This window comes from Miscanthus floridulus, chromosome 8 (assembly GCF_019320115.1).
Source record: "Miscanthus floridulus cultivar M001 chromosome 8, ASM1932011v1, whole genome shotgun sequence".
Classification (NCBI taxonomy): Eukaryota; Viridiplantae; Streptophyta; class Magnoliopsida; order Poales; family Poaceae; genus Miscanthus; species Miscanthus floridulus.
Window position 1 is genome coordinate 3031619 of NC_089587.1, and position 22087 is coordinate 3053705.

Below are 22087 nucleotides of genomic sequence, written 5' to 3' on the forward strand. Positions count from 1 at the left end.
CTTCAAAAAACTTATTTGGAAAAATTGGAGATAAAACTGAAAAGTTTTTGAAGAAACTGAAAGCTTTAACGTGTTTGTAAATAGTGAAGTTTTTTTAAACATTCGTCAATCCTAACTGTTTTTCCACCCCTCACATCTTTTCCAAAAAAGAGTAACACAGAGTCATCCGCCGCCTTTTTCAAAAACACTAGTCCTCCAGCCACAGCGGCTCAAAAATAAGACAGTAGTGGCCACTCACAGCAGCAATATTGAGTTTTCCTCATTGTTTCGAGACAATTCAATCTTAGACAGTTTTTTTTTTCAAAAACACTCTTGGACTAACACAGTAGGATTCAGCCACAGCGGCTAGAACAAAAAGACAGTAGTACATAGATAGCACAACATGGGGCAATTGATCTCGCCGCACGCCTAGCACTTGATCTCCTTCAGACCATGGGAAAAGTAGAGGAAAGTCGGATTAGTGGCACCATCCTTGTAATAGGCAAACACCACAGTTGCATCATCCTTCATGCTCTCACCAACAAAACTGTTAAAAAACACAAATGACAACAATGTCAACATTAGACTTGACATAAATGAACTTAAATTATCTCTTCGAAGGCATTAAACTTGCATAAATGTCGACATTAGACTACACTATAGACAGTTGTGAATAAATCATGGTAGGAATAAATGTAAAATTAGACTAAGCAGTGGTAGATAAAAACTATTAAGGCAGAATAATGCACCGCAACATGAATTTAGTTAGAGCAGCATTTTAGGCCAACAAGAGGTTATAGCAGCATTTAAAACTAAGGTTGCACTGCACGTGTAAAACAGTTACTAAAATGGCAACACCACACCAACAAAAAAATGCTGTAAAAATGAGAAGCTCATTATATGAGCAAAAATAATCCATGCCCAACTAAAAATGAGAAGCTCATTATATGAACAAAATTAATTCATGCCCAACGTGTGATCACAAAGGCTGAGACACATTTGTGTACAAGTTTATCCAAAGTTCCCATTCATATCTACATGAGAGTATCCAAAGTTCCCATTCATATCTACATAGCAGAAAAAGATAGGATGGTAGTTCACACAGCAAGGATGGTACTAAGCTATCAATAGATATGATATGTATTTTCGATAGATTCTTTGGGTATAGAACTTGAGAAGGACAGTAGTTCACACAGCATTACTAAGCTAACAATAGAGATGAAATGTATTATCAATATCGTGGGTATAGAACTTACAATTGAAGGTCCTTGAGCTTGCTAAGAAGAAACTTGGTGGCACCCTCAACGCCCTTCTTGAATTCATCTGCCTTCTCAGGCTCCAACACGGCAGTGAGGTTCTTGATGTACTTCTTAATGTAAGCCACGAACGATTTCTTGTCAAAAGGGGGTTGCTCCTGCAAACAGGAATACACGGATTAGTACAACAAACATATGCACAAGGTACATTCAAGATAAAAAATAACTCCTGACACATTGAAGGGCAGCAACCTGAAGGCGGAAGGTGTCAACAATGTCAACAACCTTGACGGCCGAGTCATCAACACCTTCATCTTCGCCACCCTCGGCAGACGGGTTGGCACCAATATCCACATCAACAGGTCCTTGGACAACCCACTGCAAGCATAAAGCACAATGTAAGTAACAATCACACAAAACCCTAACCAGCATAATGGAATAAGTAAAACAGAGTATTATTGCTGCACACATCAAGACTATGCAACTTACAAATTCATCCAAATAGATAACCAAACATACAGAAGAATACTCACACACTCAGGGCAGGGGCGCATATGAAAATTAAGTTTTGGTGCAGCTGCAGGTTACAGTCATGAACCAACAAAAAAGTCCTGGGCTGTAAAGACCACTAGACTAAACTAACAGTAGGATATATCAATTTGAAACAAGGGTAAACTACGCAGCAACCAAATTACAAATGTGGAAAAGTTGTAGGCACACATGAAAATTAAGTTTTGGTGCAGCTGCAGGTTAGTCATGAACCAACAGAAAAGTCCTGGGCTGTAAAGACTAAATTAACAGTAGCACACATCAATTTGAACCAAGGGGGTAAACAACATGGTATGCCTAACTAACAGTAGCCTACATCAGTTTGAACCAAGGGTAAACAACATGGCATGCCACAGCAAGCAATTGTGGAAACCACTAGACATAATTGGCTCCAACAAGGAAACCACAAAATCTATCTACAGCAACTACCAAAATACATCTGAGGGCAGCAGCACACAGTACATCTAGACTAAACCTAGTATGATGGCTACTGTCTAAACACAAGCTACTGACTGCATCAAACGGATGCTATCAGATCACAACACATGCTAGCAATCAATTCGGTGAGTAGGATGGGCGAAGATACCTTGCCCTCGACCTCCCAGAGGACGCCGTTCTCGAGCTCCTTGTAGGGGAAGGAGTCCGACAGGAGCTCGTCACCTGCAAGACACGAAAACCAGAGCGCACAACGAATTAGACGGATCGCACAACGACTCATCCAATCGATCGCAGATCTAAGCCAGCAGCAAAGCGACGACGAGATCGGTTTCTCTACACATCGCATGACACGACTAGACCACCAGATCCGGCAATCGGAAACCAAGCGAATACAAATACAAACGGGTAAGAAAATTGGATCGGGTGAAATTCGCACGCACCAGAGAGCAGATCCTGGTAAACCAACATGGCGCCGCCGGTTCTCGGAACCCTAGCTCGCTCGCTTGTGGAGGACGAGGAGACGAGGCAGGAGGCGCGGCACAGCGAGCGAGGGTTTGGGGCCGAGGGCGGCCGCGGCGCATTTATGGCCCCGGAGAAACATCTGGGCCGCGGTGGCAGCCGTCCGATCCGCGGCCCCGACGGCCCAGATGCTCGATCTGGCCGTGACGGGCGCTTTTGGGAAAGGAGTCCCTTTTCCCTTTCCCGTGGAGACGCGTCGGGCGAGAGCGAGACTGGGCCGTCCGATCGGGGTATCTGCGCCGGATATTCGCGCGCGGACGGCTGGGATGCGCACGTGCGCCGCCGCCGTGGGGTCAGCGTTGGTTGGTTGGCACCCAACCATCGGTCGGGATTTCTTTTGGAAAAGCCCCTGTCGTAGCGTGACGGAACGGAATCAGGCAGGCATTCAGGCGTGCGCGTCTCGTGCTGCCGACCAGCCGACGACCACTGTGGCCGTGCCGCGTCCCTGTCGTCGTGTCCATTACAAAGCTCCCGTTCTATGGATCTCTTTAGACCGCAAGATTAATTAAACAAGGAAAAACATAAGGATACGATAAAAGAATGTAACAGAAAAGAAGTTTTTCATGAGGTTTAACCTTCTTATAATTCTTCAAAATTCCTATGAAACAAGCCATTCTATAAGAGTTTTATAAAAAAAAAATATATACGAACCCAACCTTAAATCCAAATATTTTTTTTTAATTTTTTCCCCTATGGGGTAGGATGTCAATCCTCTATAATTTTTCTATTTTTTCTTTGTTCGAGGGGGCTAAAAAAAGCAAAGGCTAAAGTCCTGTTTGTATGGTATAGTACTTAAAAAATGTGAGTATTTTAATAAGACACTACTGTATAGAAGATAACTCATGCATCCCCATAACTCTTTGAGAAAAACATCTAGGAATTCATTTACAACCCGATGTCTTTAACTCCGATAGGATCTTGACATTCAAAGAGCAAAAGTTGTGGGCTGATTTTGCTGCTAAGTGCTAAGCTTTAGAAGTGTTAAACATAGAAGTGTGTAATCTATATTTAGTAAGAGATCATCTATATTTGGAGCTGTGTCTCCTGATTGCCGTGTCCCATTGGTCACACTTGTAACCTTCCATGTATGCGATCTTCTATATATATGAGTGGTCATGACCCATAGAGGTCATCCAGCGCCAATTACATTAACATGGTATCAGAGCCGACTCTCGCGGTTTCACATGCGTGTGTGTCGTAGTTGCGCAGGCATAGTGCGCATGGCTGGAGTGGTCCTAGAGTGGTCACACAGCATGGCACATGCGCTGGCACTAGACACACGGATGTGGCCAAGAGAGGACGTTTCTGGCTTGGGATTGACCGACGAGGACGTTGGTCTCTTAAGGGGGTGAGGATGTAACATCCTGGCCCAGGGCTTAACAGGTTAATAGGATACTCGTACCAATAAATTGCAACTTCTTTTTCGGAAGTTCATCTCTAAAGAACTCTGAGGTTAAGCGTGCTTGGCCTAGAGCAATTTCAAGATGGGTGACCGATCGGGAAATCTTTCCCGGGTGCGCACGAGTGAGGATAAAGTGCGTAGAAAAGACTTTGTGTGGGTCTGTGAGGGCAGTCTATGTCCTAGAAAAGCTACCAGATGTAAGCGGGCCCGATGTTGAATTCTTCAAACAAGCACTTGTCAACTCATGCCATTCATCGTTCTACATCGCCTCTTGAACTTGTTTTTTCAGATGTGTGGGGCCCTGCCCCAAAATCTGTTGGTGGATACAAATACTACATAAGCTTTATCGATGATTTTAGTAAATTTACGTGGATATATTTGATGCATGACCGCATTGAGGCTCAACGCATTTTCTTGCAATTTCAAGCACATGTAGAACGCCTCCTTGATACTAAAATTAAATGCGTCCAATCCGATTGGGCGGGGAGTACCAAAAACTTCATACTCAATTTTTCGATCCCTTGGCATAGACCATCGTGTTTCCTGCCCACATACTCACCAACAAAATGGATCGGCTGAACGCAAGCATCGTCATATAGTTGAAACTGGCCTTGCTCTCCTAGCTCATGCCTCCATACCGATTAAATTTTGGGACGAGGCCTTCCTCACAGCCACTTATCTCATCAATAGATTGCCCACTCGAGTCATTGATAATTTGTGCCCTCTAGAACGCCTCCTCAAAACTCCACCAAATTATTCCATGCTCTGTATATTTGGTTGCGCATGTTGGCCCAATTTGCGACCTTATAACCAGCACAAACTTTCCTTTCGATCCAAAGTCTACGTGTTCTTGGGATATAGTGGTCTTCACAAGGGATATAAATGTCTTGATATGGATTCTGGACGTGTGTATGTGTCCCGTGACGTTATATTTGATGAAACACTTTTTCCTTTCTCCACTTATCCTTCATCCAACGTTGCACCTAATCAGGACGGTGGTAGTTTTAATTTGAACAATTACGATATGCATATGTTTCCTGCTAACCCTGTGAATGCAGCCTCTCAGCATGCAGCAAGTCCCGGGATGCCTGAAACCTCACCAGGATTGGCGTCGACACTCCCTGCCTCTCCCGTGTCCCCTACGGCACACACAGAGGCTGTTGCTGGGATGTCATCTGTCGGCCCATCATCACCAGCATCGCGGCAAACTACGTCACCGAGCGTTCGGCTTGAGGCCGTGCACGACTCAGAGGTTCCTGCACCGGCTCCTCCTGCCCACAAGTATGGCACGCACTTAAGCCACAACATCCAGAAGCCCAAGGTTCGTACTGACGGCATGGTTACTTATTCTGCCATTCGGACTTCAGATACAGAGCCTACATCGCATGTTACTGCTATGGCACACCCCCTTTGGAGGTCAGCAATGAATGATGAATTTCAAGCACTTGTCAAGAACAAGACTTGGCATCTGGTTCCTCCATGTGATGGCCTTAATGTCATTGATTGCAAGTGGATTTTCAAACTGAAGCACAAAGCTGATGGCTCCGTTGATCGCTATAAAGCACAATTGGTCGCCAAGGGCTTCAAGCAACAGTATGGAGTTGATTATGATGATACATTCAGCCCGGTAGTGAAACCTACCACTATTCGAGTCTTATTGTCTCTTGCAGTCTCCCGTGGTTGGTTTCTTCGACAAATTGATATTCAAAATGCATTCTTACATGGCCATCTTCAAGAGGATGTCTATATGAAACAGCCACCTGGTTTTGTTGACTCGTCTCATCCTACTTATCTTTGCAAGTTGGACAAGTCATTATATGGCCTCAAGTAGGCCCTGCGTGCCTGGTTTTCTCGTCTTAGTACCAAACTATTACAACTGGAGTTTCAGGCTTCTAAGGCTGATGTTTCTCTTTTCATGTTCAACAAAGGTGGCCTTCAGATGTATATTCTCATCTATGTTGATGATATTATTATTATGAGCTCTTCGTCATCGGCTACGGATTGTCTACTCATTCAACTTGAAGCTGAGTTTGCGGTGAAAGATCTTGGCACTCTTGGATATTTTCTTGGCATTGAAGTACATCATACTTCTGCTGGCCTCATCTTGAGACAACACAAATACATCCAAGACCTGCTGTAGCGCACAAATATGGCCTCCTCTAATAGTGTTCTGACACCTATGCTTCCCAACGACAAGTTACTCTTAACAAGTGGCGACCCTCTCTCAGCTGAAGATACTACACGCTATCGCAGTGTTGTTGGAGCTCTCCAATATCTGTCTTTCACTCGCCCCGATATCTCCTTCTCTGTCAACCGGGTATGCCAATTTCTGTCAGCACCAACGATGGCTCATTGGGCGGCAGTAAAACGCAAGCTGTGTTATCTTCATTCCACGTCTGATGTGGGGCTATGCATCACTAAATCTGGGTCTTTATTGCTAAGTGCGTTCTCTGATGCCGATTGGGCCGGGAACCCAGATGATCGGCGTTGTACAAGTGGCTATGCTATTTTCTTTGGTGGCAATCTAGTTTCTTGGAGCTCTCGCAAACAACCAACTGTTTCTCGCTCAAGCACAGAGGCTGAATACAAGGCCGTCGCTAATGCTACTGCTGAAGTAATATGGATATAAGTGTTGCTAAGGGAACTTGGGATCTCTCATCTTCGGCCACCGTCCCTATGGTGTGACAACATTAGTGCCACTTATCTCTCTGCCAATCCCATTTTTCATCGTCGCACGAAGCATGTCGAGGTTGATTATCATTTTGTTCGTGAACGTGTTGCCTCTCGCCAACTCGACGTTTGCTTCATCTCATCAAAGGACCAGGTGGCCGACATCATGACTAAGCCGCTCCTAGTTACTCCCTACTGCAATTTACGGCGCAATCTGAACCTGGTCTATCACCCTCTAGATTGAGGGGGTGTTAAACATAGAAGTGTGTAATCTATATTTAGTAAGAGATCATCTATATTTGGAGCTGTGTCTCCTGATTGCCATGTCCCATTGGTCACGCTTGTAACCTTCCATGTATGCGATCTTCTATATATATGAGTGGTCATGACCCATAGAGGTCATCCAGCGCCAATTACATTAACAAGAAGTACTCATTGTCCAGAAGGAGGTCTACACCGAGGAATAGGTTAAGGGGTGCACTCTCCTAGCACTTGATCCCCCTTGGATGATGAGAAGGGGAGAGAAAAGTTTGGATGGGTGGTACCATTTGTAGTAGGCGAACACCAAGCTTTCGTTATGATGCATTACGAACAACTCATCTTACTTTTGTTGCTATCTATCCCATCTTCTTGGCGCATCATCATGCCAACGCTTCCTGACGCATCAAGCCTTTCTAAAAAATTTACAGAACCATCATGAGTAACGTGCTCGCTACCACATTTTTTATAAAAGCATGAAGTGATCACATTTATTTTTACTTGTGATTTTTTTTTGAACAAAGTTGAACGATGTTCGCTGATCTTTGTGAGGGCTCTCACATGTCGAGAAAAATCGATAGGCTAATTACATATGAGATATAAAATGCTATTGTCTAAGTCTCTCAATTTGTTTAAGTCTTTTGTTGTAGATCCATATTTTCATGATCTGGTTAAGAAGGCTTCTTTTATGAGATACCAACACATACATCAAGTTGGCCTAATGTCAAGCGACGATGCATGATGAAGCCTGATGCTTTCGTCATGTTCACCGCCAGCCATGGCTCTAGCTCCCGAGCCATCCTCGCCACTCTATCTCCCGAACCACCACTTAATCGTTTAACTTTTTTTCTTAATAGCATCTTTAACATATTACTTATCTCATCCATAATACAAAAAAATACAATATAAGAGATTATGGTTACTTCAATATAGACTATTACTTATCATATCATGATATCTAAAAGTTTTAAGTAATTGCTCAAAAGATACTCCCGTCCCTTAAATGTAGGAGATCCACCCTCTCTATATCAATTTTAAATGTGTTGATTGATAATGAGCCTGTTCGCTGGTTGGTTTCTGGGCTGATAAGCCCGGCTAGTGCTGGTTTGTTGTGAGAGGAAAACACTGTTGACTGGCTGATAAGCCCTGGCTGAAACCAACAAGCAAAGAGGATAAATATGTTGGAGAAGAAAGAGAAAATGATACGCTATGAGTAATAAGAAGACCACTCATATAATTTTTTAGGAAACTAGCCAGGGCCCCGCGTGGTGCCGTGGGCGATAATAGTGAGAAATATGAGTAGAGAATGTATTGTTCAATGTTTCACACAAAATGAATTGGCCTGCTTTGATATGTAAAAGAATTACCTTTTTTTTAGGAAAGAAATGGTCTAACCTATTATAAAAAGAACATTAGCTGTTTGGGAGTGTCTAGCATTGGAAAGGAAGAGAGCAAAAGTAGCAGAAAAACAGCGGTAAGTAAAAAAAAGCAATACGAGCATTGTTTTGGAGTGTGTACCATTGGAAAGGAAGAGAGCAAAAGTAGCGGGAAAACATCAGTAAGTTCAAAAAAACAGTACGTACCATGGAAAAAAGAGAGTAGTAGAAAAAGGGGAAGAAAAGGGAAAAATCATTCGCTGCAGTAGTCGGAGTCCTGTATTGGAAGGAAGAGGGAGCATGGGTTGGTACAGTAGTCGAGTACTGCTTATCTGCTAATGTTTCAAGGGTATGTACTGTTGTTAACGGGTAAGTGTTTTTTGAAAACAGGTTTATACTGTTGCAAACGGATAAAATGGCGTTAATGGCTAAAGGGTACGTACTGTTGTGTAACGGCAACACTGCTACAAACAGGGAAATACTGTTCATATCGGACGTACTGTTTACAGGGTCGGTATTGGGCACAGTAGGTGGTACTGTTCATAGAACTGTTGCTGTTCATATGGGGCGGGTATATAGGTTTAGGAGTATAGGGTAGATTGATGGTAGGTAATTTGTTGAAGACGCTCTAACATGCTCTTCAGTCCTGCTTGTGAAGAATAAAATGCTACATAACGTGATAAATAATCGGTGGAAGGACTCGTAATGGGGTCTCGCGAGTCGCAACCAACTCTGGTCCCCCTCCCTTCCGTCCTTACGGACTCTTATCACCGTCGCTGGTCCCCCTCCCTCCCCCTCTGGCATATCGCCGGAGGCCGGAGGGAGTGAGGATCCATCGTTTTTCATAAGTTTTCTCAGTAGATCGAGTCGTTAGGGTTAGGGTCTCTCCATGCAAGTTTTTTGGTTTTGTGGATTTATTTCCTTCTCTCTCTGGCGACGGCGAGAGGGCAGGGTGGAATCGTTTTCTCCATGCCGGTTCTGTTGAAGATGAGGGTGACAACTACGGCATCAGCATCTTCACTGGTTTGATGATATGGAGATTTTTATTTCGGGACGACGATATCAAGGCGGAGATGGTGTTGCAGCCATGGAATAATTTTTTCTGTTTTCTTCTCCGTTTTATTGTGGTTAGATCTGGCCATGATAAAGGACCAGGGAGAATAAGTTTCAGATCAGTCTACCTCATTCTTCGGTGGCACAAAGAAGAATAAGTAAGACACCAGAAAGAAGAAGTTTCTCAACTCCGCCTACATGAATATTGGCCGTCATTCGTTGGGCATCTGTTCTCAGGTCTTTTGCCGAGTGTTTGCCTTGTGGTCATACATACTGCAAAGCGTCGTATAGGTTTGATTTTGAGATTTGGAGCTATTCACAGCGTGAGTACAATTTAGATAAAAATAAGTTTCTGGATATTTGTGTAATCCAGAGTGCTGGTAATATGTTGATGTACCCCAGCTATTATCTAATATAATATAATTCTTCTTTCGTCGTAAAAAAACATGATAAATATTATTGGCCTTTTCTTTATAATAACCCATCTCATGTTTATTTTTTGACAAGAAGTCAAGAAAGACCCAGTGAGCTACTATGTATGGTGATGATACAAGCATGCACGGAGCGGTGATTCACAAATCATCACGGCGGTGAAATCCAGTGCCTCCCCGCCATGTCCAACGCGGCGGCGGCGACGCCACACCATCCACTTTCCACTGCCATTCCACTCCACTCCACTCTAGACATGGATGCGTCACATCCCACGTGGAGCTAATGCCTAGCGACGATGCGTGCACGGAGCGGCTGCTTCATAACGACGGTGAAGTCTAGCTCTTCCGCCATGTCCACCGCCGCGCCATCCACCGGCGGGCGCCACTCCAGGTCCCGCACCATCCTCGCCACGAAGTATGGTGGATGCCGAGCGAGTAGCCAGGGCACATGCGCCGCCCAGCGCCGAAAGGCATCATCTTAATCTCCCGACTGCCAGTGATGTCAACGCCACAGCCGTCCCCGCCATCCAGGAACCTTTCCGGCCGGAACTCCCGCGCCGCCGTCCACACCTCCTCGTCGCGGCCGATCTCCGCCACTAGGAAGTTCACCTCCGCGCCCTTGGGCACCGTGTAGCCGCCCACGTCCGCGTCATCGCCACGTACGCCGTGCGGGAGCACGAAGTGTCCCGGTGGGTGCAGGCGCAGGCCCTCCAGCACCACGGCCTTGAGGTACGGCATCGCCTGGACCTGGACGTCGCCGCCGCCGTGCTCTGCCGGATTGGACGACGATCTAATCACCTCCTCGTGCACCTTGGCCTGCACGTCCGGGTGGTTCAGCAGTTCGGCCATGATCCACTCCACCAGCGTCACCGTCGTGTCCGTCCCGCCGTTGAGGAACTCGGAGCAGAGGCTGACCATCTCGGCGTCCGTGAGCGGGCGGTCGCCCTCATCTGGCACTCGCAGCGCGCGGAGCGAGTCCGCGTAGCACGGCGGGTCGTCGTTCCCGCGCGTGGCATGGATGAGAGGCACGAACAGCTCATCCTGTCTCCGCCGCACCGCGACGTTGGCCTCCCACCGGCTGCGGAAGAGACGCTTGGTGACCGCGGGGAAGAAGGCGAAGATGGGGAAGGTAGTGACGGACCGGAGCACGCGGTGCTGCAGGTCCTCGATCTCTTCGAGCACGTCCTGGCCCAGCCGCTGTCCGAAGCACATGTACACGAGCAGCTCGAACATGGCGCGGCGGAGGAACGGCCGCAACGTGACGGCGCCGCCGGCGTCGTCTTCACCGGCACTTTGCCTCCGTAGGCTGTCGACGAGGCCGTCGCACGCCCACCGCCTAGCGGGCGCGAAGAGGGCGACGCGGGCGGGCTGCAGCGCCTCGGCCGCAAGGTTACGGCGCACGAGGCGCCAGTAGGCTCCATAGGGCGAGGAGCTGACGTCGCGGCCGCCGGCGGTGAAGAGGCTGTTTGGGTCGACAAGCGGCGGGCGGTCGGCGAAGGTGGCGCCTCCCTGGACGAGGATCCGGTGCGCGAGGCGGCGGTCGGCGACGAAGACGAGCGTGCGGGCGAGGCGGAGCGAGATGACGGGGCCGTAGCGCGCGTGCATGTCGCGGAGCAGCGGGGCCAGGTCGAAGATAGAGCGCCGCAGCGCCAGGAACTTGGCGAGGAAGAGCAGCGACGGCGGGCCCGGCGGGAGGCGGCCGGTGCCGGCCTTGCGGTTCTTGTGGCCGCGGGCGAGGAGGACCAGTGAGAGGGAGACGAGGGCGATGACGACAGTAGTAGCACCGGAGGTGGAGGAGGAGGAGTCCGTCGTCTCCATTGCTGTCGCCAGGGAAGGGACTGCTGTGGCTGCCGGTGGCCGATGCCTCCGGGATTTGATTTGATTTCTGCGCGCGACGTTATCGGCGCTTGGAAACGCATGGCAACCGTCCTTAAATTGCTGCTGCTCCGTTGGGAAAGAAATATCTCGTACACTTGGCAGCATCGTTGTCGAGTAAGAAGAAGAGTGCGTGCACAGGCCACATACATCGATATTCGATAGAGATCGGAGATGGTATTTATCTCAAAGCACAGGAATTCCCTCCAAAATTTACAGGAAACAGACGAACGTACGTGTGGCGAAATATGTGCCTTGAGAAAAGAAGAAAGAAAGAAAAGGCAAGAAACTAATCCATGAAAATTGTCGCGTTTCTCTAGAAGAAGAAGATGGTACAAATCAGGACCGGAGAGGCCAACTATCTATCCACTTGCAGGACTGTTCTTCGACCACAGTTCAGGCCAAGTCATCCACGACGACTTCAGAGCACCTAGCAGTAAGTGCTCGTGCTCCCTTCCTTCTAGAAACAATGTAATTCTAGATTTTATTAGAATCAAAGTAACTTAAGTTTCACTGAGTTTTTAGATATAGTATCAACATTTAAGACTCCAATTAGGTATATCATAAAAATATATTTTACGACAAATATAACCATACATATTTAGTACGATTAAAACTTAAAATAGCTTGATTGAGCTGCTCTACAATTGTATTTTTTAGAGCACAAAGAGTACATTATTTATTATTATATCTCTATATAACCGTGGAAAAAAATATTCCCTATAAGCTGTCAAAACAGTTCCCTGCTCCAAAAATTAAGGCAACTCGCTCTACACATGCCACTGCAAGTCTTAAAATATACAACTTGAATCTATATTCTAAACGATTAAGGTCCTGTTTGGATCCGTGGTCTAAAATTTTACCCACTAAACTTTGGATCACTTTAGCTCTCGAGGCTTAAACAGGGAGTCTAAAGTAGTGTCTAAAGTTTAGACAGCCTCATAAAAAACTTTTAACATAAAAGTGAATTGAAGTGGTCTAAAGTTTTAGTCTTTAACTTTATTAGCCAACTAAACTTTGGACTAGAGAAATGTATTGTGTGTGTTTTTCCATTGAAATTTGGTTTTATACCCCCAAAAACTTAGGATTGTTAATATTGCAACACTAAAAAAAGTTACAATCCATTATCTAAAAAAAGTTACAATCAAATGAAAAAAGATGTTCATACAATGAGAATGTGTCCCATTTGAATAAAAATGTTTTTGACTAGAAGACGGTAACACGAGTTTGATACAAGCTTATAACATTGTTCACTTGTATTAGGCCCCATCCATGAGACTGTCGACAAAAGATGCTCGGCAGTCCTCTGAGGGGTATTCCACTAAGGTAGATTGATCGGCAGAGGTGCGCGTAATCAGGAACTAGATGGTAACAGAGACACAAGACACAAGATTTATACAGGTTTAGGCCATCGATGTGACGTAAAACCCTACGTCATCTGCTCTGTTGGTTTGTATTAATGAGATGATTTCGAGGGGGGTCCCTGTCCGCCTTATATAGTCTTGGGGGCAGAGTTATAAGTCGGTTAGATCTAGATCTATTCGGCTATATGGTAAGTATTTATAAGGAATACGACATCTATCATACCCGAACAGATCCTTCTTTATCTTCAAGATTCTTCTGATTGCCTTGCGGTGCATGCCGACCAGAGCCGAGCACCGTAGGCCTTGATCTTATGGGCTGGACCTCCCCTAGTGATGTGGCCCATGTCTTGTCCTATGGATACCAGGGGTCATATCCCCACAGCTAGTCCCTGAGCGCTTTGTATCCGCTTGACGACGTCGTCTTGATCAAGTCCGAGCAGTTTAACATGAAGCCGATCAGTTTTGCTGATGACCTGGACGGTGAAAGTCAAAGCCGACCAGTTAAACTGGTGACCTGGGCAGTGAAAGTCATAGCCGACCAGTTAAACTAGTGACCTGAGCAGTGAAAGTCAAAGCCGACCAGTTAAACTGGTGACCTGGGAGGTGAAAGTCGAAGCCAACCAGTTAAACTGGTGACCTGGGCGGTGAAAGTCGGAGCCGACCAGTTTAACAGGTTAATCGATCTTGGACTTAGCCAAGTAAGGCTTGCCAAAAGGATGTAAGGGGCTCAAGATAAGAATTGAAAAATCCTCCAGGCGAAGTGTATCCACATAGACTCTGTTTGCGAGGAATCATCCATGACTTAGTCAATAAGGAGGGTAAATCAAGAAAAGAGCACTAGATTTACCGCTAGGTGAAGTGTAGCCACTTAGTCCCCAAGCCTGCGGAAAGATAAAGAAATAAATCTTGTAGCAGAGTCAAAAAAAAAATAAGCCTGAAAGCTTGACAATGTCATCTGTCATGTGCGTATCAAGACCCCAGACGTGCTGCCCAAGATCAACACCCTAATCCGAATAGCATGGAACAACTTGATAGCACACCGATGAGACGTAGAAAGATCCGACCACCAAGGGAGTCCCCAGCGTGGCTAGCGACGCTTGTATGAAGAATCCGAACGCCGAGGAGTCCCTAGCGTGGTTGGCGATGAAGTGACGAACAATCTAAACGTCAAGGAGTCCCCAGCATAGTTGACGATGAAGCGACATACAATCCGACCAGTTGGTTGTCGAATAATCGAGCACCGAGCAGCCCACCAACTGGTTGGCGGCGAAGTGAGCGCTGAGTAGAAGTGAACGTCGAACAGTCTGATCAACTGGTCAGCGACGAAATCCATGAACCTAGTGGTCCGACCAGTTGATCGACAGAGAAGTCCGAACACCGAGGAGTCCCCAGCTTAGCTGGCGATGCTTGCACGAAGAATCCGAACACCGAGGAGTCCCCAGCGTAGCTAGCGATGAAGCGACGAATAATCCAAACACCGAGGAGTCCCCACGTGGCTAGCAAGCCCCCAACGTAGCGGACGATGAAGCGATGGACAATCTGACTAGTTGGTTGGCGAAGAATCGAACACCGAGCAGCCCAACCAACTAGTCGACGGCGAAGTGAGCGCTGAGTAGAAGTGAACGCCGAACAGTCCAATCAACTGGTTAGCGACGAAGTCCATGAACCTAGCAGTTCGACCAGTTGATCGGCAGAGAAGTCCAAACACCGAGGAGTCCCCAACTTAGCTGGCGATGCTTGCACGAAGAATCCAAACACCGAGGAGTTCCCAGCGTAGCTATTGATGAAGCGACGAACAATCCAAATGCCGAGGAGTCCCCAGCGTGGCTGGCGATGAAGTAATGGACAATCCGACCAGTTGGTTGGCGAAGAATCGAGCACCGAGCAGCCCAACCAACTAGTCGGTGGCGAAGTGAGCACTAAGTAGAAGTGTACGCCGAATAGTCCGATCAACTGGTCGACGATAAAGTCTATGAACCTAGTGGTCCGATCAGTTGATCGGCGGAGAAGTCTGAACACCGAGGAGTCCCTAGCTTAGCTGATGACGCTTGCACAAAGAATCCGAACGCCGAGGAGTCCCCAACGTGGCTGGCGATGAAGCCCATGTGATGAGTAGTCCAACCCACTGGTCGGTGGCGAAGTTAACGCCGAGCAGGAGTGAGTGCCGAGCAGTCTGACTAGTTGGTTGGCGGTGAAGTCCATCCGATAGGTGGTCCGACCACTCGGGCGATGATCATCTTGTTCAGTTCCTGAGCGTAAGCTCATTGACCAAGTCGTGCCCCTACGAAATAAATATGTAGAATTGGTAGTATATGATGTAAAAATAAATATATGAACTCGGCGATGAAGGCAATAGAGCGGAATAGATAAACATTATGTTTGTATGATGTGTTCATATTTTAAATATGAGTAACTTCCTGTCAGTTGGTTCTGTATCGCATCACCAGCCCCAACTAGCCCAAACTCTATAGCGCGGAGTGGCTGGCACCCGTGTACGCGTAAGAGCACAGGCGTCGCCGAGGAGCCACTACCGACCACCCATAACGTAGAGGGCTAGCGCTCGTGCACGTGTAGGAGTGAGATCGAGAATAGGGCTGTTTCTGGTAACGCAAGTGAGAACGTTGCTGGTCGGCGAGTTTACATAGAATATGTTCAAGATATTGCATTATGGAGCATCTTAAACATGGAGATATTAAACGTGGAGACATTTAATTATGGAAAATAACTGGAGAAATAATAATTGGAGAAGCACGGTGAAAACTCGGAGAAAATAATTGAAGAAAGTTGCATTAAATGCAGATATAGGAGAGGTACTTAGCTGTCGGGGACCTAATACCGGGGTACCCCAGAAGGTGGAACCAATAACCACCGAACATGAAAAACTTCTGGACGCATAAGGGCGCCGTTTCATCCCTTGTTCGGGAGACAGGAGTTTGGTTCCGCCTCGCCGACACCTTTGGGAGATAACTCTGCCTTGCCCGAGGGCTCAAGGTTAATCTCTGTCTCGCCTGATGCCATTGGGACAGGCTCGGTCTCGCCCGAGGGCCAAGGGATAAACTCCGTCTCGCCCGACGCCTTGAAGGCGGGCTCGGTCTCGCCCGAGGGCTGAGGGATAGGTTCTGCCTCGCCCGACCCCGGAGGGGCGAGGTCGGTCTCACCCGAGAGATAGGAATTGGTCTCTGTTTCGCCCGACGGCAAGGAACGAGTCTCACCCTGCTCCATATCTAAAGATTGGATTCATCCTCCCTGACAACTTCTCCCCATTCCCTCAAGATGATAAGTACAGGGCAAGACAAGACGTTCGGGTCAACCATGGCTCCAAAGACCATACCCTGCGCCTGCCAGGGGATGACAGGACAGGTACTTTAGACCCTTCCGGGCGCCGCAGAGCCCGAAAGGCTGTACAGGTGCGTGCTCCTCACCCCAACCCGATGAAGATATACGACAACCGCTACGCTCCAGAAAAGGACTTAATATCTCCACGCACGATGGACATTCAGTCACCATACTATGGACCCAAGGGAGCGGCACCCACTTCCCGACCCCTCAGGTCTGCCAAGTCAGAAGGCCTTGACCACGTCGTCGCTCCGGACCCCGACCCCTCGTCCCTCCGACGAAGACTCACAGGAACTAGAAGGCATGCAGAGCAAGGCTGGGAGAGGCCAATAAGTCAAAACCACAGTACTATGGCCCACACCCTGGCAGGGCAGCATTCTGTAATCAACCTAACATTCTATAGAGACATCAACAGTATTATAGGCGCCTATCGTCCTTCGCACTCACCAGAATGAAGGAGGAGGATTGGGTAGGCGTGAGCCATAAGACTAAGTAGAATATACATCCTAAACCCTCGCCCTTGTAAAAGCCACCCCTTCCTCTATAAAAGGGGATGCGCTTCCTCCATCAGAGGGATGGACTCTGAAGACCGAACAATACGACGCACTCATACACACAGTCAAGCAGCTACGAAGCTCTTGACCACCTTTCAACCCTTCCATCAGAGACTTGGGACCAGTCCCTCTCTCGATCGTTTGTACCCCTTACTACAGACCGTTCACGATGCTAATAACACGAGCAGCAGCAAACTGGACGTAGGGACATTCGGCCCGAACCAGTATAGATCTTGTGTCCTTTAGCGCACCATCCGAGCCTAACGCACATTACTATAAATTTACTTGCCGGTGCTTGTATGAAACACCGACAGTTGGCACGCCAGGTAGGGGGCTTGCGCGTTCCAAATCAGGCCTCAGATGGCCACCCATGCGATCACCTGGGCCCCGGGCGCACACGTGTGTTTCAGCGACCTAGATTTCATCATCACACTAGGAGAAGAGCTGGCGCTGACTCACTCAGCCGCCCCATCTCCCCATTCCATCAACCTCAGCCGTCTTAGGCTTGAGGGCCCACCGGGCAACTCCCGGGGAGTCCCGTCATCAAAGGAGGCCTCTCACAACGCCACCCTATGTCCGGAAGGGTCCGTACAGAGCGCCCCGACAGCATTTCCGTTCGGTCTCCGCAACGCTGTGGCGACCGCTGCCCGCCTTCTAGCGCTACGTATGGTTCAATCACCCATGGACATCGAGTTCGTGGGGGCGATTGAGCGGAATACGAAGACCCTCTACGAGCTCCTCAACGAGGAGTCGAGATCGTTCTCTAGCTTGGATTCTAGTAGGGGGAGCCACCACCCTTCTCAGGAGTGCTTCATGACGCAGACCCTCGAAGGTCACATCGAAAGCGCCTCCAGGGAAGAGGTCACCCCTACAAACAACCCTGACAACAGATCCAGGGAAGAGATGACAGCCCCACCTCGCCTAAGGATGGAGCAGCTGAGGGCCCGTCAGCAAGAGATCGATGAGGCCGGGCAAGGGCTCGTCCGGGAATACGCGGACATCAATCGCGAGATTGAACGCCGCAAAGACGGGGGGGGCACGCGCCACGGCCTGTACCGTACATCAAAGGATCCTCACCAACGATGGAGCCCTTCCTCACTTTGCCCGAGCCAGCCAGAACATCGCCACAGCAACCGCCTTGCTGCATGGCCTTCCGGAGGCCGCGACGTCCGAGGATCGCCACGCTCGCCGGGAGATTCGCACGTTGCTCGAGTGTGCAGCGGCGCAGCAGGCGGAAAGTTCGTTGTCTCGACGACGTGAACCCAACACCAGCCAGCGCGTGCCCTCAGTGCGTCCCACCAAGGACGCATCCGTACACCAAACACCACTAGCTGGCGGGTAGCCCTCTGTCGTCCCAGTACAGCAATGCCTCGGCCATGGCCGCGACGTATGCAGCATCATCGACGCTTGGAGATGTGCCCACGGCGACGATGGAGAAGCAGCACGCTGCGGCTATCATCCCCGACGTGGCGGGCGCTACGACAGCAACGAGGACCGAAGCCCGAGCCCTGGCCTGCCAGGCCCTTAGGCCTTCGGCCGACACATCCTCAATGCTGCGTTCCCCCTAAGGTATCGACCACCTACCAACATCCCTAAATATTCTGGCGAAACAAATCCCGGGCTTTGGCTCGAAGACTATTGGCTTACATGTCAGGCCGGTGGTGCGAGTAATGACAATTTCATTATTCGCAATCTCCCACTGTTCTTGGCCGACTCGACGCGAGCATGGCTGGAGCACCTACCGTCCAATGCTATTCAGAGTTGGGCGGATCTGATGGAGATCTTCGTGGGTAACTTTCAGGGCACGTACAAACGCCCTAGAAACCCATGGGACCTCAAAAACTACCGCCAGAAGACCGATGAAACCATTCGTGGGTACATTCGGCGCTTCTCTCGACAGTGCAACGAGCTCCCTAACGTCGCCAACGCCGACGTGATAGGAGCCTTTCTGTCTGGAACAACCTGTGAATCCCTGGTCCACAAGTTAGGATGCAGGGGCCCGCAAACTACCAAGGAACTCCTAGACATCGCCACCAGTTACGCCTCTAGAGAGGAGGCGGTCAGAGCCATCTTTGATCACTCCGATAGAAAGATGAGGCAGGACAAGGACGCCGGCGAAGGCGCCTCCAACCGTCCCGCCAAAAAGAAAAAAAAGAAGCAACGGCGCGACAACCCGCTCGTATCCGCTGCCGACCGCAAAGGTGGTCGGAAGCCTGCGGAAGGCACTCCGAACCACTTTGAGAAAATGCTTGAGGGGCCATGCCCAAACCACACCTTCCCAGCCAAGCATCTATACAAGGATTGCGGCCTCATGCGCAAATACTTGGCCGGGGGCCTTAACAAAGGGGAGCAGGAGAAGGTGCCTATTCCCACCACTGACGACATGGAGGAGAAGGACGACACCTTCCCAACGCCGACCGGTGCCCTCATGATCTTCAGAGGATCAACGGCCTACGACTCTAGGCGCCGCCAGAAGGTCGCACGTCGTGAGGTCTATACCGCCAGACCGGCCATGCCAGCCTTTCTCCGGTGGTCGGAATCCGCCATAACCTTCGACCGGACCGACCATCCGGATGCCATCCTACACCCGGGAAGGTATCCGCTTGTCGTCGACCCGATCGTCGGTCCAAAGCGGCTCACCAAGGTACTGATGGATGGGGGCAGCGGCCTCAACATCATGTACGCCAAGACGCTCGATGAGATGGGCGTCGACCGAACGCACCTCTGTCCCATCCGAGCACCTTTCCATGGCATCGTGCCTGGAATGCAAGCCGTGCCACTGGGGCAGATCGACCTGCCCGTCACTTTTGGGGATTGGTCCAATTACCGGACTGAGACCCTCACCTTCGATGTAGTGGGGTTCCCGGGGACTTTCCACGCCATCCTGGGGCGACCATGCTACGCAAAGTTCATGGCCGTACCCAATTACATGTACCTGAAGCTGAAGATGCCGGGTCCTCATGGGGTCATCACCATCAGCACCTCCTTCCAGCGCGCTTACGAGTGCGAGGTCGAATGCTGCGGACACACATCCACAGTCATCGCATCCGAAGAGCTTGCCACCCTCAGGGAGGAGGTCCTTGAAGGGACACCCGATGCAAAGAAGTCGTCCGGATCGTTCGAATCGGCAGAAGGCTCCAAGGACATCCTCTTGGATCCCAGTAGCTCCGAGGGCAAAAAAGTCCGTATCGGGACCATGCTCTCCTCCGAATAGGAAAGCGCGCTTGTTGACTTCCTCCGTGCCAACAAGGACATCTTTGCGTGGAAACCCTCGAATATGCTGGGCATCCCGAGGGAGGTCGCCGAGCATACTCTCCAAATCCTCCCGGGCTCCAAGCCGGTGAAACAATGCCTACGCCGCTTCGACGAGGAGAAACGCAGGGCCATCGGTGAGGAGATAGCCAAACTACTGGCCGCAGGATTCATTAAGGAAGTATACCACCTAGAGTGGTTAGCAAATCCTGTTCTTGTCTGAAAAAAGAGCGGGAAATGGAGAATGTGTGTCGATTATACCGGCCTCAACAAAGCATGTCCAAAGGATCCGTTTCCTTTACCACGAATAGACCAAATAGTCAATTCCACCTCGGGGTGCGAAACCCTCTGCTTCCTTGACGCATACTCCAGCTACCATCAAATTGCGATGAAAGAGTCCGACCAGCTCGCGACATCTTTTATCACGCCCTTCGGATCGTTTTGCTACATTTCAATGTCGTTCGGTCTGAAGAATGCTAGGGCAACGTACCAGCGCTGTATGCTTAATTGCTTCGGAGACCTCATTGGGCGAACCGTTGAGGCCTATGTCGACGACATCGTAGTCAAATCCAAGCGAGCTGACCACCTTGTCGCCGACCTTAAACGAACCTTTGCAAAACTCTGGGCAAACGGCATCAAACTCAATCCCGAAAAATGTGTTTTCGGGGTCCCGAGGGGCATGCTGCTCGGCTTCATCATCTCCGAGCGTGGCATCAAAGCCAACCCAGAGAAAATATCAGCCATCACAAGGATGGGCCCGATCCAAAACATAAAGGGGGTTCAGCGGATCACAGGGTGCCTTGCCGCCCTCAGCCGATTCATTTCACGCCTCGGCGAACGAGGACTCCCCCTTTATCGACTCCTGAAGAAAACTGACCGCTTCGAGTGGTCAGCCGAGGCTCAGGAGGCGCTTGACATGGTTAAATGATTTTTAACTAAGCTACCGGTCCTAGTTCCTCCATACGATGGAGAATCTCTCCTACTGTATATATCGGCCACCACCCAAGTGGTCAGCTCCACCTTAATAGTAGAGCGAGAGGAAGAGGGGCACGCCTTCAGGGTGCAGCGCCCTGTATATTTCATCAGCGAGGTGTTAACCGACTCCAAAACCTGCTACTCCCAAATCCAGAAACTCCTCTACACCGTCCTCATCACCAAAAGGAAGCTACACCACTACTTCGAGTTGCACCCCGTGACAGTAGTGACATCGTTCCCCCTCGGCGAGGTCGTTCGTAGCCATGACGCTACGGGAAGAACCACAAAGTGGGCACTCAAGCTGATGGATCAGGGCATTTCTTATGCCCCCCGAACGGTGATCAAATCTCAGACACTAGCTGACTTCATCGTGGAGTGGACCGAGGTCCAGATGCCACCAGCAGCCGTCAATCAAGAGTACTGGACAATGTACTTTGATGGATCGCTAATGAAGAAGGGCTTCGGAGCAGGACTAGTCTTTGTATCCCCCCTCGGGGTCCACATGAGGTACATGGTTTGGCTTCATTTCCCCTCATCAAACAATACTGTAGAATACGAAGCGCTCATCAACGGCCTACGAATCGCCATCGAGCTGGGCATCCGATGCCTCGACGTTAGGGGCGACTCTCAGCTGGTCATCAACCAGGTCATGAAAGAGTCGTGCTGCCACGACGCCAAGATGGAGGCATATTGTCAAGAGGTCCGACGTCTGGAGGACAAATTCGACGGCCTCAAACTCAATCACATCCCTAGGCGCCTCAACGAAGCGGCCGACACGCTCACAAAAGCAGCATCCGGCC

At 49.2% G+C, this 22087-nt stretch overlaps 1 protein-coding gene and 1 pseudogene across 2 annotated transcripts; both read right to left on the reverse strand.

Moving 5' to 3' along the window:
- Positions 1–227: 227 nt before the first annotated feature.
- On the reverse strand, positions 228–2818 carry LOC136475515 (translationally-controlled tumor protein homolog). Of its 2 annotated transcripts, XM_066472998.1 has the most exons (5): positions 2663–2790; positions 2371–2444; positions 1488–1613; positions 1236–1393; positions 228–526 (listed from the first exon to the last, which is right to left on the reverse strand). In XM_066472998.1, the coding sequence occupies exons 1-5, from the start codon at positions 2688–2690 to the stop codon at positions 409–411; spliced, it is 504 nt and encodes a 167-aa protein (XP_066329095.1). In that variant the 5' UTR covers positions 2691–2790; the 3' UTR covers positions 228–408. The 2 variants fall into 2 exon arrangements, with proteins under 2 accessions (XP_066329095.1, XP_066329094.1); XM_066472997.1 differs by lacking the exon at positions 2371–2444 and having other exon boundaries at positions 2663–2818.
- Positions 2819–9965: 7147 nt separating this feature from the next.
- On the reverse strand, positions 9966–11833 carry LOC136475514 (cytochrome P450 89A2-like; annotated as a pseudogene).
- Between the last annotated feature and the right edge of the window lie 10254 nt (positions 11834–22087).

What these genes read in the sequence shown, in the direction of transcription:
- LOC136475515 (XM_066472997.1), bottom strand. Translation starts at nt 2,803, where the DNA reads ATGCGCCGCGGCCGCCCTCGGCCCCAAACCCTCGCTCGCTGTGCCGCG. An exon ending in TTGACACCTTCCGCCTTCAG is followed by an intron (nt 1,394 to 1,487) that starts GTTGCTGCCCTT and finishes TCCTGTTTGCAG; the next exon opens with GAGCAACCCCCTTTTGACAA. An exon ending in AAGCTCAAGGACCTTCAATT is followed by an intron (nt 527 to 1,235) that starts GTAAGTTCTATA and finishes GTTTTTTAACAG; the next exon opens with TTTTGTTGGTGAGAGCATGA.